Source organism: Apteryx mantelli, chromosome 2 (genome assembly GCF_036417845.1).
Source record: "Apteryx mantelli isolate bAptMan1 chromosome 2, bAptMan1.hap1, whole genome shotgun sequence".
NCBI classification, from domain to species: domain Eukaryota; kingdom Metazoa; phylum Chordata; class Aves; order Apterygiformes; family Apterygidae; genus Apteryx; species Apteryx mantelli.
The window spans coordinates 134,270,911-134,287,970 of record NC_089979.1 but is presented as its reverse complement, the minus strand read 5'-3'; the positions used below and the strand labels follow the sequence as shown (position 1 = coordinate 134,287,970).

The following is a 17,060-nucleotide window of genomic DNA, read 5'->3' as shown; positions in this document are numbered from 1 at the left end:
GGCTACATAGACAACTTTTAATGCAGCAATTTTTTCATTCATTTATAGCTCATTATAATAATGTTTTTAATGGGAAGCTGAAAAGGCTAGACAAAGTCTTTAATAAAGGCATTTTGTGTGCAGTTGTTGTGCCAGTTCAGGCTGTGTTCCATTCAGGAAATATTTATATATATAGCCAGCTCATTTCTAAACTTCATGCTTTCAGCCATGGGTGTTTGAGGCTTACTAAAAATTCCTATGCAGATGCTGTCTTTAATACATTTCTGGGTAAGGTATTTTAATATTTTGGAAAAAAGAAGAATGAGAAAATCAAACTGCACCTAATTCAGGTGGAATAAGTTTCATGTTTTGTGATTCTTTTCTTTAGGATAAAATTTTATGTTTTAATTTTAATGATGAAACTCATGATTCTGACCTAAGGAAAGTTTTCTGTAAGATATAATATTCTTCACTTCTGCTCAGACTTTGCTACCAGTTGTTTGATTAAGGATGAGCTGTTTCCTTTTGGCAGCTATGAGTTTCTGTCTCTAAAGTTTCTCCAACACATGTACATTTTCATGGCTATCAAAAATAATTTTGCATCAAACTGTTATGTTAATTACTCCTTAACCTAAAAAACAGAATGTAGAAAAATGTCAAAGAATCAAGAATGAATTCCTGCAGATTTTATAGGAAAACATGATGTAGTTTGTCTCCATAATTTAAAAAACAGCTAAATAAAACACTGCACAGAATCCCATTTTGACAAGATTCTTTACTAACATTATAAAGAACGAATGCAAAAGAAAAATGACCAAAGTTTACTTTTCAAATGTGACTTTTGGGGAATGTGCGTGTAAAATCTGAAGAAATAGTATGCTTTTTAATAAATGTTAAACTAGCAAATTTTCTATTTGGAGTAAAATATATGGATGTTTTATGCTAAGAAACTATAGTAGTTACCTTAGTAATATTTATGGAGTTCTACTTAAGTTCTCTACTTTTGTTGGTTTCAATAATACAACAGATCTCTTCTCTAAAGCACATTTATAAATAAAAGGGTATCCATCAACAATTTTGTTTCTTAGTAAATACTGCAAAAAATATTACCTAATAATCAATCACTAAGAAACCTGTTTCTTACTCTCCTTCAAACTCCAAGCTTGTGAGTGCTCCCTTTTGGCAGCTGAGGCAGGCACAGCTATCAGTAACAAAGCCAGTTGTTAACTGGATAAACATATTCCTTTGCTTTGACAAGATACCCTTGAACTGTGCACCAGAGAGCAGGAAATTAAAAGCATCCTTTTTCTCTGTGCTATTTTCCCACTTGCGTTGCTGGGAGACTCCAGTTTGGCCCTCAAGGCTGGAATCGCAGATACCTGTTTCCGTAGTAGAGACCTCACCATCTGTGTCAATGTCCTCTGCAACTATGTAGAGACACATACGAAGGTAAGAAGTAGTGGTCAGATAACCACACACCAAGGTTATTTGACTCGGTCAGCTGTTTATACTGAATAAGGGGGACATAATTTTTCTCTGAAGCTGTTATTTAAGTAGCTGACATTATATGATTCTGTTGCTGAGTATGAACATAAACGAGATCAAAGGGTAGGGAGTCTTTTGGCAGTGGATGCTTGAACTTCATAATATAGGTCAAACCAGTTCCACGTCAGTAGCTGAGGGGGAAAAAAATGCCCTTCATTATGTTAACAAAAACAGTGGTTTACATGTGCATATATGCCAAATTCATTAGGCAGGTAATGAAGCATTTGCACAAATGTAATTACATACAGCAATTCTGACAGTTCATAACACTGCATTAATAATCACTACAATTAGTTCTGATGATGGAAGCAATTTACAGTACGTCACATGTATAAATAATGGTGCATTTCCTGCATGTGTCATTATTATGTATTAAGGATGCCACCTTGTTGTGACTTTCTCAGTAATGTTCCCCTTGAGTCGAAGTTAAGGGTAGATGAGTGATTTTATTTCTGAGCCACAGCATATTTTACAGTTGTATAGTTTAAATACTCAGTTGAGGTCACTTCTGTAAGTTCTGTAAATGCAATGCCTAAATAATAGCAATAGTTATTTACTACTTAATAGTGTAGATGGCACTGAATAGGTCCTCCTATTTTTGTAATTGAGAAATTTAAGATATGTATAGCTTTAAGGGAAAAAAAAAACATAGAAATGTTACACCTCAATAATATATGCCTTTCACCATATCCCCCAACTTGTAATTATTCTTAGAAATTAATTACCCTTTTTTCTTCCCCCTGACTTTTTTTTTTTTTTTTTTTTTTTTTTTTTTTAGCTAATAGGACATGAAACTGCTTTTCCTTCTTTGGTCCTTGGTGTTATGTTGAAATAATTTCTAAATGAAATAATAGTGATGATTTAGTAATGATTCCCATTTAGAAGAAAAGTCTATAAAATCAGAATATTCCAAACCTTATTTTTCATTACTAATAAATCTTATTCTTGCTGCTCTTTAAGCTCTGTTCTTTTCAAACTACCATTCATAAGCATGATAATTAATTGTGCTATTTAATAAGAGAGAAAGTTCTGATGGCAGGAAGGACTAGAAAATCTGTAAGAGAATTATTTCATCTCTCCTTTTGGAATACTGTGTGTTGGCCCTTTTCATTGTATTGGTTAGTGATTCATTACGTTGTGGCTTCATAAGAATTTTCTAACATAGGTATCATAGAGAGAAAAAGAGATAAAAGTTCTTCAAAATGCAACTTTATATGTGTGTATATGTGTGTGTGTATATATATGTATATATGCATATATAGCAATAGTTTCACATTGGGTATCCTTTAGGGACAACTTTGTTTAGACCATCAGGGACTGACCAGAAAGCACAAACTGGAAAACTTGAGCTAGTCCATTAGTTAGTGGAAATTGTCCTAACTCCACTGACACCAGTGAAGTGATGATCGTTTGTGCCAGTTTATGGTACTTCCCTGTGAATATTTAATCTTCTTGTATCTCAGTTTGGCTTAACCCACTTCCCTGTTGGTAAGACGAATTCTGCCTTACAAACCTCTGTTATTTAAGGTCTCTTCAGGTGAAGCACAGGATACCTCATTGTCCCGCTCTTTCCCTTCTACCTCCGTATCCCCATATACAGGTTCATGAAGCTACTGCTCAATATTACGAGGGGAGTGTGGACTCCAGCCCCTCCATATCCATTGCTCAGTGTACTAGGACTACTAAGCATCAGTGAAACCTTCCTGCACATATAGGAGCTGGAGGGATGCTCCTGTGCAGCTGCTGAAGACAGACCAAATCAGCCAAGGTTTGAGTGATGTGGAGGATGAATTTCTCTCCTTGAGTGCAAAAGACCAATTTTCTAAAAAGTATGATGGCAATTATGCAAACTTGACAGCCCAACAAGGTTTCTAACGCAAAATGCTCAGTTTTTTCACTTTCGTAAAAATGTCCCTCTTATATCACAAGCTGTGATTATCCCAGTGTAATCAATGTGCCCAAAGGTATGTGGCTGAATGAGGTTGTATTGAGTTACAATATTGCTATACTCTTCTAAAGGACACTAGGAAAAAAACATTTCTTGGGATAAATATATATTAAATTAGAAGAATATTAAATACACTTTTTTCCAACAAAGAGAAAAACAGGTTTATTCTAACTGCAAAAATGTTTTTTTCTAAACCAAAGTCGTTGATGTTTTTCACAGAGATTCTCTGTGCAGGCTTCTCATCACCAGCATGCAGCATTGGTTATAATATTCTGGTGGTCTTTTTTTTTTCATTCATTTCAGTTGTAAAGAAAGATGGATTAGTGTTTCACACATTCAAATTAAGATAAACTTGTAGGAAGCACACTGGAATAGCTGCAGCTATTTTACTTGTTCTGTTCTGCCACATCACGCAATATTTAAAGACTATAATTAAGTTTTTACTTGAACTGTTGGGAGGCAAATACTGCCCCCAAGGGCGTAAAGGTTCCCATCTGGAAAGGCTTCATCATAAACTGGCATATTTTGCAAACCAGAGGGTAGCAAAAAGAAGCTTCAAATTTTGTGAAGCCAAATAAAACAGAAAGACAGTAGTTCCTTGAATAAAATGTGTTACCACTATGAATCACAAGCTCTGAGAATGGTGTTATAATTCTACAATAAACATAATGCTTATATGATGTGGTAGTAATGGGATTAATATTAATTCAATTTTTACTGAAATTCTTGAATGCATCCCAAATTCAAATAATGTAGAATTTCACTTACTCAGTGTTTCCTAGTGAGGAGATATAAAAGACTGCAATCAGATATAAGATTTTTATTTCTCCTCTAAGAAAGGCACAGTAGGTTACCTCCCTGTCACTCATAAGGATTATGTTTTTAAAGGTCTGTATGGGAAAATACATGCACTTGTTAATGAGTTATGTTCCCTTATGTCATGCAGTGTTTTGAAAATGTACTTTGCTCTTAAAAGCTTTTTATAAGGGATTTTTTTTATAAGGGATAAGGTAGAAAACATAAGGCTTAGATGATGCCGCTTTTACACCATTACTAGATTTTAGCAATAAACTTGGTATTTTTAATCAGATATTTATAGATACCTTTCACTGGATTGAAAAAAGAAATGTGTTGCAATCTAGTTATTTTCTAAACCAAAAAAAAAGGATAATGAGAATGTACAACCATTAAGCTTTCTGAAAGGAAGTATTTTGATTTTCTTTTGTTTCTTGTAACAGTATTATTCTGAGCAACTTTGGTTTGTTCTTTAGAAAGCAGACCTGTTGTTCTATTTAATGATGCATCCTGTTATCTTGAGTAGATTCCATGGGAAGACTTGTGTTATCTCTTTGGCGAGATTATGTATGGTGGCCACATCACTGATGACTGGGACCGCAAGCTCTGTTATACGTATCTGCAAGAATTCATAAGCCCACCTATGGTAATAACTTTTCTATATACTTAAAGCTTTTGAATATGTATATGGTATGTTAAACCTAAGAGAAATTAATCTGTCAGAACTGGAGCCTTCTGAGGAAGACTGGAAGCTTTCTCTTCCATGGGTCCCACCGTGGGTCCCAAGTTCTTGACTGGCTGTCTTGGATTAAATGATCCAATCTGTAATGAGTAGAATGACTCATCATGAACAGATTTTGTCTGCAAGGGTTTGTGACTTGGCTTATTTAAACACTTCTGCAAGCACCCCTACATGGCAGCTTGAATACAGTGTTTTGCAGCATTGCTGGAATAGCCAGCTTAATGACGCAGGGTATGGTGCATTAAAGTTTCCCTTTCCTAATATTCTCCTTTAAGGTGTTGTTGTTTAGAAAGGTCTGGGTGGGCCTGGGAAAGTATCTTTTATTAAACTTGTAAAATTGATGGCTTCCTAAGTTACAGCAGTTGAGAACTGCACAATCCTCAGGACTTAGGTTCACTGTTTGTATGTTTTCTTCTCTGGATAAATAATAGCATGGAAACATAATATCTTTCCTTGCTTTTTCCTGTTTCCAAAATATAGAAAACAGTTTGTAAGACTGCTTCTCATTTTTCACAGCCCATCTCTCTGTATCTGTAGCTTTGTCAGATCACCACCAGCTGATATATACTGCATGGTGTGAATTTCACCACTGAGTTTTGGTCAAAATTTTCCAGTTTTTACTAGTCAGAAACAAATGACAGAACTTTTAAGCAGACACAAAAAAAACCCTGCAGCTCTGTCTAATTTTAGTTTAAAAAAACCTCGCTTGGGAACTACTTTAGTCTTTATTTACACACACACATATATGCGTGTGTGTGTGTGTGTATAAAATATATATTTTATATATATTTGTATAAAATATATATATTAAAAAAAACCTGACTGCTTCTCCTAAACCACTGAGCTAGTCACTTTAGAGAACGGACTACACAATTTGCTAAAAACAATTGAGATATTTTTCAAATGCCCTCTCCAGACTTATTATTTTCCTTTGTCCAAAGGTAAAAAGCTGATTTGGGAGAAAAACATTAACGTGTTACAGTTGAGCAGGCCATTTGTGGAGCTTGGCTAAGTTAGGGAGACTGCACTTTTCACCCCGGCAATGCAGCTGAAGTCTGCCTTAAGGTTGTGAGTGAAATGAGTTTGCTTGCATCTCCTCCATCCCTAACGAGTGGGTTTTCATATGTCAAAAAGGCACACTCAGATTAACACAATTGGAAGTAACTGCTCAGAAGAAGAGGCCCAAGAGTAAGTTGCCATGGAGACGGAAAGGATAAACACTACTGTACGCGTGACCTCTGCAGAGGCTGATTTCTCCAAATGACAGCTGAGGTCACGGGGGCATGGTGGGAAGCTCATTCTGCCGGTTCCTGCTCTGTGTCTATCCTATGGATAAGTAAAGAATTACTGCTTCCAGTTTAGGCAGTCCATTAACCTTCCCAAGCCTGAACTTTCATTCAAATAATTGTAAAATAAGTATAGGTGGTGAAACCTGAGGAGAATCACTGCTATTTGTACGGCCTCTGGAGAGTTTAGGGACCCAACCTTGAGTGTGGATCCACTGTTATTTTAAACAATAGGATGATATCTTTCCAAGCTTTTTGCTGTAATTGTAATCTGGGGAAGTAACACTTTTGCCGAGAAAACAGAAATTCATACACTGACTGGCAGCCAAATGAATGCAAAAAGGGTGGCAACACATTTCATCAGTGTTGTCATTTTATGTTCATTGGGGAGATTACCTTGTCTTTTACCTACTTGTCTTGCTGATGAATTCTTTTAGATATAAATTTATTCCACAAGGTGTTCTAAAATAAAACATTGCACAGTAATTTTGCTATACCTTATTTGGGATTTGTCATGTGGACAAAAGGGCAGCGAGTTCCTGCTATGAACTCAAATAACCTAAAGTATCTCATTGTGCGCATGACTCCCAGGAATACAGTAAAACCTGTTTTAAGTGCCACCAAAGAGAATGGTAAGTACAGATTGTCTGATAGAATTGGTCTTTCACTCAAGGTGAATAACAGTTTTTTTCAAAACCTAGGCGCTACTTGAAAGTGGTGTCTTAAGACATAGCTTATTGTAGGTGAAGTTAGTGATGCTGGTTCAGGTGCAGATAAATGGCTGGCTGCAGAACCAAAATGACTTCAAAAATAAGTGCTTAATGGTATTATTGTGAGCAGCAGTTTGTTGTTAACTAAATGCCAAAAGCCTTTAAAAATATGTTGTGATTTTGCAGAGTGAACCCTGCGTTAGGGAGAAATAGCTGTTGTGAAAAGAACTACTCGTAGCCAGAAAGATTTTTCAGCAAAAACAACTTGCAAGACTGAAGTAAACCCCAGTCAGTTCTAAGACAGTAAGTTCAAAGGAACTCTTTGAATCCAGTGAAAGCTTTACAGCCCAGGAGTTGGGAGACTGGAAAACAAACACAACTGCATACAGCTTTTTTCCTATTCTGTCCTCAGGAGGATAGGCCACAGAGAGCACATCTCACCAATGCACTCTGGCCACTATTTAATTCTTGACCTGCTCCAAAGTCCTGAGTCTTGTCTTTACCTAAGGGGATAGGAGCTGCCTGTTCTACAGGAACAGTGCAGCTCATAGTAGTTGGTTCAATATTGAGCTGGCTGAGACCTTAATTTTCACAGCAGAGAAAATGATCACCTCTGTCTATCTCATTAAGATCAAGGATGCAATATAAACCTCCCCGGCCCCAATTTTCCTACATTTGGAGAGATGGATTGGAGTAGCATGTTTTTCCTCTCTCATCTAGCTCCTGGATATTCAGAGCCAAGCAGAAGAGAAAGGAAGGGGCCACAACACATAAAGAAATGTCCTGACAACCATTTAAGTGTAAGGTGCATTGGGATCACAGCTTCAGACAAGCTGAGAATTTCTCAAATACTGGCATGTGTACTATCCCATTTCTACAAGTGCTACCATACTGCATTTATTTGTCTCATCTATCTGATGCTTCCTGTAACATCTTCAAGGTTATTATGAGCACAGTGCATTTGCTCCTAATTAACTACACACCTTAAAGTTGTGGGTCCTGTGTTGGGATGGAGGTTCAGAAGAGGCTCTGTTCCTGCCTCTGCCACAGGTGTCCTGTATGACTCAGTATCAGTGTGTCTCAGACTCCCATCTGCAAAATGAGATAACAATCCTTGCTTGTCTTCTGAGGAAATGCAGAAATTCAATACTTAAAATGCACCCATTTCAGTAGTGGCAGTTCTTGAAATAAACTCAGAATATCCTTTATGAAGGAAAAAGAAGCAGCAACAGTACTTCAGTACTGCAGAGAATAGGAATGTCAGAAAAGTATGCAAATAGTAACTGTGCTGAAAGTAGTTTGATAACCATATTCCACTGTATCAGAATGTATAGGTGTCATTTTAATAGTCTCCAGACAAATTTCTGAAAAGTTGTAGGGAAGAATGTATCAAGAAATGATAACTACATTCTTGATTTTTTTTTTTTTTTTTTAATTGAAGCTAGAAGGGGGACTGACTCTGGCACCAGGTTTCTTGGTCCCAACAAATCTAGACTATGCTGGATACCATAAATACACAGATGAAATGCTTCCACCTGGAAGCCCAGTACTATATGGACTGCACCCCAATGCTGAGATAGGATACTTGACAGCACCATCAGATAATCTCTTCAAAACTCTTCTGGAAATGTGACCCAGGAGTTCATTTGCAGAAGAGGCATCAGGCCAATCTGCAGAGGAAAAGTGCCTTCATCTTCAAGGAGGATTGGGTTAGAGATCATTTAAGCAAACTTGACACCCACAAATCCATGGGCCCCGATGGGATGCACCCACGAGTGCTGAGGGAGCTGGCGGATGTCATTGCTAAGCCACTCTCCATCATCTTTGAAAGGTCATGGAGAACAGGAAAGGTGCCTGAAGACTGGAAGAAAGCCAATGTCACCCCAGTTTTCAAAAAGGGCAAGAAGGAGGACCCAGGCAACTACAGGCCAGTCAGCCTCACCTCCATCCCTGGAAAGGTGATGGAGCAGCTCATCCTGGAGGCCATCTCCAAGCATGCGGAGGAAAAGAAGGTGATCAGGAATAGTCAGCATGGCTTCACCAAGGGGAAATCATGCTTAACCAATCTGATAGCCTTCTATGATGGAATGACTGGCTGGGTAGATGAGGGGAGAGCAGTGGATGTTGTCTACCTTGACTTCAGCAAGGCTTTTGACAGTCTCCCATAACATCCTCATAGACAAGCTCAGGAAGTGTGGGTTAGATGAGTGGACAGTGAGGTGGATTGAGAACTGGCTGAATGGCAGAGCTCAGAGAGTTGTGATCAGCGTCACAGAGTCTAGTTGGAGGCCTGTAGCTAGCGGTGTCCCCCAGGGGTCAGGACTGGGTCCAGTCTTGTTCAACTTCTTCATCAATGACCTGGATGAAGGGACAGAGTGCACCCTCAGCAAGTTTGCCGATGATACAAAACTGGGAGGAGTGGCGGATACACCAGAGGGCTGTGCTGCCATTCAGAGAGACCTGGACAGGCTGGAGAGCTGTTCAGAGAGGAACCTCATGAAGTTCAACAAAGGCAAGTGCAGGGTCCTGCACCTGGGGAGGAATAACCCCATGCACCAGTACAGGTTGGGAGTTGACCTGCTGGAAAGCAGCTCTGCTGAGAAGGACCTGGGAGTGCTGGTGGACACCAAGTTAAGCATGAGGCAGCAATGTGCCCTTGTGGCCAAGAAGGCCAATGGTATCCTGGGGTGCATCAGGAAGAGTGTTGCCAGCAGGTCGAGGGAGGTGATTCTCCCCCTCTACTCAGCCCTGGTGAGGCCACATCTGGAGTACTGCGTCCAGTTCTGGGCTCCCCAGTACAAGAGGGATGTGGCACTACTGGAGCAAGTCCAGCGAAGGGCTACAAAGATGATTAGGGGACTGGAGCATCTCTCTTATGAGGAAAGACTGAGAGAGCTGGGCCTGTTTAGCTTGGAGAAGAGAAGGCTGAGAGGAGATCTTATCAATGTGTACAAGTATCTGAAGGGAGGGTGTCGAGAGGATGGGACCAGACTCTTTTCAGTGGTGCCCAGCGACAGGACGTGAGGCAACGGGCACAAACTGAAACACAGACGCTTCCATCTGAACATGAGGAAAAACTTCTTCACTGTGAGGGTGACAGAGCACTGGCACAGATTGCCCAGAGAGGTTGTGGAGTCTCCTTTTCTGGAGACATTCAACACCCACCTGGACGCGATCCTGTGCAATGTGCTCTAGGTGACCCTACTTGAGCAGGGGGGTTGGACTAGATGATCTCCTGAGGTCCCTTCCAACCTCAGCGATTCTGTGATTCTGTGATCTTGTGCCTTATCATTACTGTTAATGACACTTGTAGCATGTATCTTACTGTATTTTCAGCAAGAGACTTCACTTCTCGAAAAAAAGATGGATCAGATTAACAAAGATCAGCTGAGTGTTAATATTAGTGATGAATAATGGGCCAAGCTGTGTAATGTACTGTACTAGGGAAGAATTTGGACCAAAACATAGGACTGGAGGAGTGTTTAACTTGTTACAGAGACCATTTCTTTTTCATTTTGAATTTAGTATGGGGTGGGAAACAAAGGATGAATCTATCTTGCTTTTTTGTTTGTTGTTAAAAACAAGTGCAGCAATACTAACTTAGAAAACAAATGTTAAGATTGGCCTCATCAGTGACTTCTGTGCTTTGCTCCAGCCTGTTGCATGAGAAATCCCTTTTGTGTAGATTCCCTGCTTCATCCTGCTTCTGCCAAGCGCAGGAAGGTGCTCCCAGCCTGCAGTCCTGGTTTCTTTCTGCCGCATTCACAGCACAGCCTGGCAGTGATGTGCACGATCTTCGTGCCAGGAAGAGCAGCCAAAGCAGAGTGTTCTCCAGCTGCTCCCCTTCCTTGGCCCTTGCTCCGAATGGGAGCCTTGCAGCTTGCTCTGAGCCTGCTGGAGACTTCCCCTTGCGAGCAGTGGCTATGGAGGAGACTTTCAGGGTTTTTTACTTTTGTGGCAGTCTGATGAGGAGAAATCTGGGCAAGGAGGCTGTCTGACAGTCCCTCAGCCTCGGCACCTTTCTTGCACCAAATCTGTAGTTTTAGTAGTACAGTAGCATTTACCTTTTGGAGGCCTTAATCCATAAAACCATGTTAAGCTATTGGACGCTGTGTTGAAGGGAACAACACTAATACAGAACTAACCTTTGTCACTTAATATGGTAAGTAAGTGGAACACTGTATTTCTGTTTGCAGTCAAGATAGCTCAGATAATGCTGATATCTTAGTAGAGCCGAACTGATTCCAGAAAAATTAAAAAGACTGGATTTTAAGCATGCAACACTAGTGCTATATACTAGTGCTTAATACTTAGATCAAAAAAGGATGAGCAGGTTACATCTGAAGTCCATAAACTCCCCAAATAGACACATTTTCTAGTTCTCTCTTGATCACAGGTAGAGTAAGATGAGTAAAACCACCTTGCAAATGAATACTGTGTAGATTTACCATGGTATGCCAATCTGTCTGCACATACTGATGCAACAACATTGTGTTGCTGTGCTTGGCTACCTGGAGACTACTATAACATATACTGTGAGAGATGTAATTGCTATGGGATCCTAATGGACAGTTATCCAGATCATAATAAGCTACCATCATAGTATGATATTAATTCAATTTTGTCCTCTAAGAGGATTCAAATTTTGAACTCTCATTGTGGAGATGGCTGTAGTCATTAGAGAGTCAAGAGAGATCCAGGCTTAGTTGCTGAAAGACAGTCTGTAGGTACAGATCTTCTGCAAAGAGTTCAGCTGTGAATACTAGGTAGATGGGAAGGGTTATCTGCGGTACTGTGTCAAGAAGGAAAATGTAAGGGTAAAAATTCCCCCCACATTGTGTCTCCTTGTTGACTAACTTCTTGGTGTGCTAGTTCTGAGAGTTGCATTCCAAGACAGCTGACTGCTGGAACCTAAAAATTAAAGTTTCTAAAATTTCAGGTGGTATTTCCAAGTTTTCACAAGAGAACAGTTACATTCTCCTGTTTTACATTCATACTGTTACTCTTGTCCAAGACCTGCAGTGTTCATGCAAAAAAGCACACAATTAACTCAGTCTCCTAAATGACATCGTTGTTCTCTATAAAAGTATATTGGATAGTGAAGTGGGGATTTATTTGGTAATTAGAGCTTTTCCTCCTTATTAATGCTTACTTTCCTGAATTCCTAACAACCATCAAAGCACTATTAGTGAAGTCAATTTGACTATGACTGTTCTAATGAGTCCAGCCCATAAATAGTCTCATAATTAAAATGAGACTGTCTGTTCTGCAAAGGCAGCTCCTATCATTTGTTTAGGTCATGATCACTATTTGAATACATTTTGTAGGGGATGTTTGTGAGAACTCTCTCATCTTGAATTTCTACTTTTCTCTAAGATTCTTTCTGTATTCTCCTCCTACATAGAAAGCTGCAGGAAAAGAAAACGTATTCAGAAATCTCTGCTAGTTCTGTTATCAGACCCTGCTATCCTCTTCACCTTCCTTTCTGAGTGTAGACTTAACTATGGCCAGATGCCCCAAAAGCTTCAGTGACGTGGGCCTGAGTCTTCAGCTTCTAGTTTTCCTCATTCCTACCAGAACTCTATGAAATTCCTCCTTGTTCTGTAACTCTCTTTCTCTTTCCTTGCTCCCTCTTTTTCCTCTGGGCACTATTTATTTTTTTCTCTTATCACCATCAGATCATGGAGGTTTTGCAGAGAGGAATATGACAGCTCTCCATGCAAGCAGAAAAATAATGCTTCATTCTTCCGTTTCCCAGGGGAGCTTGTGGTTTTCACATTACATTTATATTTCCTGTCCACATATTAGAGTGTGTGGAGAATTCTATGTGACATTCATCATTAATCCTGCCAGAGCTACGTCTGAAAGGGCGACTGAGCTGCTTTCGTGTTTTTACTTCAATTCCTGTTCATTAGTACTGTTAAGAATCGTTTTTCATTTTTGTACTGTCTTGATTCCAGAATTGGCCTACAGAGAGGGAGAGAGGTGCTTTTGGGGGATGAGATGTGTATGTTTGTGTGTGCATGTGCACACTGTATTTTGCCTCATGCCTAGGACAATAAGGACTGGAGTGGGGGGTGGCAGAAGCTATTAGGTACTATAGTAATATAAACCGTTAATTATGCTTGGCCAAAAAACAGTGCAGTCTCAAGGGTACATCCATGTACAGCAGTCGTCCCAAGCCCAGGGAGATGTTGGTGGGCTGTGGGGTCAATGTAACTTTAAATTTTTAAGTTAAATACAGGCTGCTAAGTGTTAATTGGCTTGCAATCATGTCTCTCAATACTGTTGCTGAAAAGATAGCAAAGATGGGGGAGCACTGCTGTCTTATATCCTTAGAAAATGGGATGTTTGACCACTACTGCAGAAGAAATGAGAGTTGCAAGGAGAGGAGTCAGAGTTCCTGATTACAGTAATTTCTAACAAACAGCTCTATTTGTATTGGGCTGGCAAGGTTACGAATGTCCTGGATGATATTCTGGAGAAACTCCCTGAAGAGTTTCATGGCAGAAATCGTGCAGAAGACTACTGTCCTTCTTTGCTTTCAGGAATGTGAGAGGATGAACCTTCTCATTTCAGAGATCAGTAGGTCTCTTAAACAGTTGGACCTTGGTCTGAAGGCAGGTGACTTTTTAATAAGTAGTAGTATTTCCCTTCTATGTATTTTGGGGGTTTTTAATTCCTTTTTACATGAAAGAGTTGCTATTCTTTATGATGCCAGTATGCTTTTTTTGTTCTCCAGACAAAGTGGGGGGGCTGATGTTTTCTCCTCGCATGGAAATGCTGCAATCTGCACTCTTCGGTGATGCTGTGCCAGACACACGGACTAAACTAGCATATCCATCCACATACATACAGCCTTGCTCACTGGTAAGTGTGCTACAGTATCTACCAACAGTAACTCACTCAGTTTAGCTACTATGCAGACAGTTATTCTACTGATCTAAAAGCAGCAGCATTGTTCTATTTGTTGCGAAAAACTTGTCCTATCATCATGCAAGTCAAGTTTTACTTTGAAGTGAATTTTGCAGAAATATTAAGCACTTTTTGCTGAAGCAAGGCTTTGTCAGTCACCTTCCTTTGCCATAAGTGCTAGGGCTGTTCAGCATCTTGCAGGATTCTTTTCCTCCTACCCTGCCCCAGCATTTACAAGCAATTAAATATGGGGAAAAAATAACTAGCGTTTTTAGTCTCAGTGTTCTTGGAAATCACTTAGGTAGCTCTGAACAAATGTGTGCTGCAATATGCCTTTATTCAGAGTCTCTGTCCGACTATAGTGCTCCTGATTTATACTTTGCTTAGCCTTATCTTGGAAGTTTATGTGCACTACTGAAGATGGTATCAGACAATTTGCATTTAAGAAGGTATCAGCTGTTACCAATTTTTTGAAGTTTCTGAAGGTGTGTGAATATGGTGGTACCAGTTCAGGCTTCTCCTCGAGAAGACAAGTTAACACGATTGTGCATAGTTGCATTGACTGTGGCCAGCAAACCGTCTTGTGCTGATCACCTCCTACAATTGTTTTTAGACATATCCACATTAGGGAAAGAATAAATTCCACTAAAACATGACATTATGGTTATGTAAGCATATACTTTCTGGTTACTTCAGCCATGTACCTTCTTCGTACACAAAAGAGTAATACTCTTACACTGGAAGTCTGTGCTCTATTTTGTCTAAAAAGCATGTACAAACAGTTTAAGGCAGAAGCTATTAATGCTTCTCTTTCAGGGTTACTGATTTTCTCATGCAATATGGAGAACTTGACATCTGGATACAGGACCTTGTGCTGCCAGCAGTAGTGTGACACTCTGGCTTGTTCAATCCTCAGTCCTTTCTGACAGGTAAGCAGTGGTTGTTATAAGGATCCAGGCATATAGTTTCAGTGCCAGGCTGTTTTTCTTTAATGATTTTATTTTTTTACCATTGGTCTTAGCTATTTCTGTGATGCTGTTTGGATTGTTAAGTGCAGTTAGCTGGAAAAAAAAAAAAATAGGCCAAATATTCAAGCCGAATGGAGAAAGTAAGAAGATGAAAAAAAAGGCAGGAAAACTAAGGTTAAAACATCTTGGGTGTAATGATGCATTATAGTGGGACAGCACCTTTTTTTTTTCTTTGCAAGTGTCTCTTTAGAATTTATCATCTGGCAACAACTTTGTTCTGTAACAGGGAATCCTAGTAGTTGTCCCATTTTTCAAATACTCTAGTCCTAGTTCTTCTCCTGCAGATGATTGATAGACTCATTGGTATCAGAATAATCATCTCTTGAAAACAGAGGGCCACAATCCAAACTGCTCTTCAGTCTATTCAGAAGTGTGAAGACAAGCAGCTAAGGAAATAAATGCTGAATTTCATAGTTTAAAAAAAGTTAAAGAGTAGTACTGGTTTTCAAGTTTAATGCTGTTTTCCTGTCAGTATTCTTTAACCAATTCAGTGCATATGTAGCAGTACCATTCTGCCTCATTCCTTGTTATTAACTCAGTTACCAGGCCAAGTGGAAAAAGAAATCCATCTGCCAGTCCTCTTCGTACATTTATTATTACAGTAGAGGATTCAAATCTTCAGTAGTACACTGAACGTGCTGCTCCTTGCCATGCCCACAGCACATATGCATATATTTATACACACTATTTCCTGACAGAATAAAACTAGAAAAGTCTGTAGGGCTCCTTGGATGGCTAAAGCAGAGGGGAGAATGCTGCAGCAGGAAGAGCACACTGAAGCGACGTGAGAGCCCAGTTAACGCTGAACCTCAAATTCAGAGTGGCTGCTGATGGCACTCAGACAGTTCTTTGCCATTCTGGTTGAAAGGTGGCCAGGAGGTCACAGGACACCTGTGTCCAGCTGCCATCGCTCCCTGGGGGAGGATGGGCGGTGGAGTACGTCTCTCCCGGCAGCCAGAGGCGGAGGGTGGGAGCGTGAGGGTGGACAGGCTGGCAAGCAGCTGCGCCCGCTGCTGCTTGTGTGGTGAAAGGGCTCCCCAAATGGTGCTTGTTTTGTGCCAGGGTTGCAGAGAAGCCCCACCACATTTTCACTCCTTCTACTCTCTCTCCAAACTTTCTCTCATTGCCTTTTTCCTGTCAAGGCATGGCGGGGGGGACACAAGGCTAGAATGTATTTTGCCACTGGCTTGTTCTGTTCACTTCAGAGAGAAGTGACATCTTTTGAGTGTATATGGCAATGCAGTCCTGCTGCGCTGTCAGAGGTTGGGTTTTTTGTTTTGTTTTGTTCTGTCCTGTACAGAACTGTTTCTTTCCAAATGATTATACTGCAGCTTTTTTCCTTATTTCTATTAAAGGCCAAAGGGGGGGGAAAAAAAAACCCATCTCAGAACAGTAACAGTCTCAGGCTTGTGCCCAACAGGCCTGAGAAGTACACATTAACAGTTCTGACATCAAAATTACTCTCTGGGTATTGAATTATTGAGAGTATTATTTTTAAAGCTGTTATGCAAAGCATGGCATGCAAGAACAATTGGCCTTTGGATAAGGTGTGCTTGACTGTAGATGTTACCAAAAGGACCAAAGAAGATTATGGCCACCCACCAAGGGAAGGAGCCTATATTTGTGGGCTTTTTATGGAAAGTAAGAAATAAATTTAAATTGTTTTATCTCAGTAATTTATTTCAGGGATACCCTAGCTTCCTTCATTAAGCAGATAAGCTCCATCAGGAGCTGGACTCACATGCTGTGATCCTATAAAATGCATTGAGGAAGTTTAGGAATGATAGTGGATTCTTGACTTTGGTCCATTGTGACTTTAAATTTCATATCAGCTTGGTGTCCCACTCACTGTCTATACTTCATGCATTTAAATTGCCATTAACTGAGTCTGAAGGTGGCCTGCATTGTAGTAGAGCGGCAGCTCTAATCTAGTTGAGGTTCAGAAACTTCAAGACTCTTCCAGTGACTTTAAATTTCACACTCTGATTCTGATCACCTAGAAATTTGCTGCAGCTCTTAGAGATGCAGAATAGGGTTAGTATTTCAAACTTTGGGTCAAGATATCTATGCAGTTGCCTTAAAAACAAACAGAAAAAAAGCTATCTGCAAAAT

At 39.8% G+C, this 17,060-nt stretch overlaps 1 protein-coding gene across 1 annotated transcript in view; it reads left to right on the top strand.

The window, feature by feature from the left end:
- Positions 1 to 8,638, top strand: part of DNAH11 (dynein axonemal heavy chain 11) — a 137,809-nt gene extending 129,171 nt beyond the window's left edge. The window contains 2 exon segments of the mRNA XM_067292188.1: positions 4,794 to 4,913; positions 8,447 to 8,638. Of these exon segments, the coding sequence (XP_067148289.1) occupies positions 4,794 to 4,913; positions 8,447 to 8,638 (312 nt within the window).
- Positions 8,639 to 17,060: the final 8,422 nt, after the last annotated feature.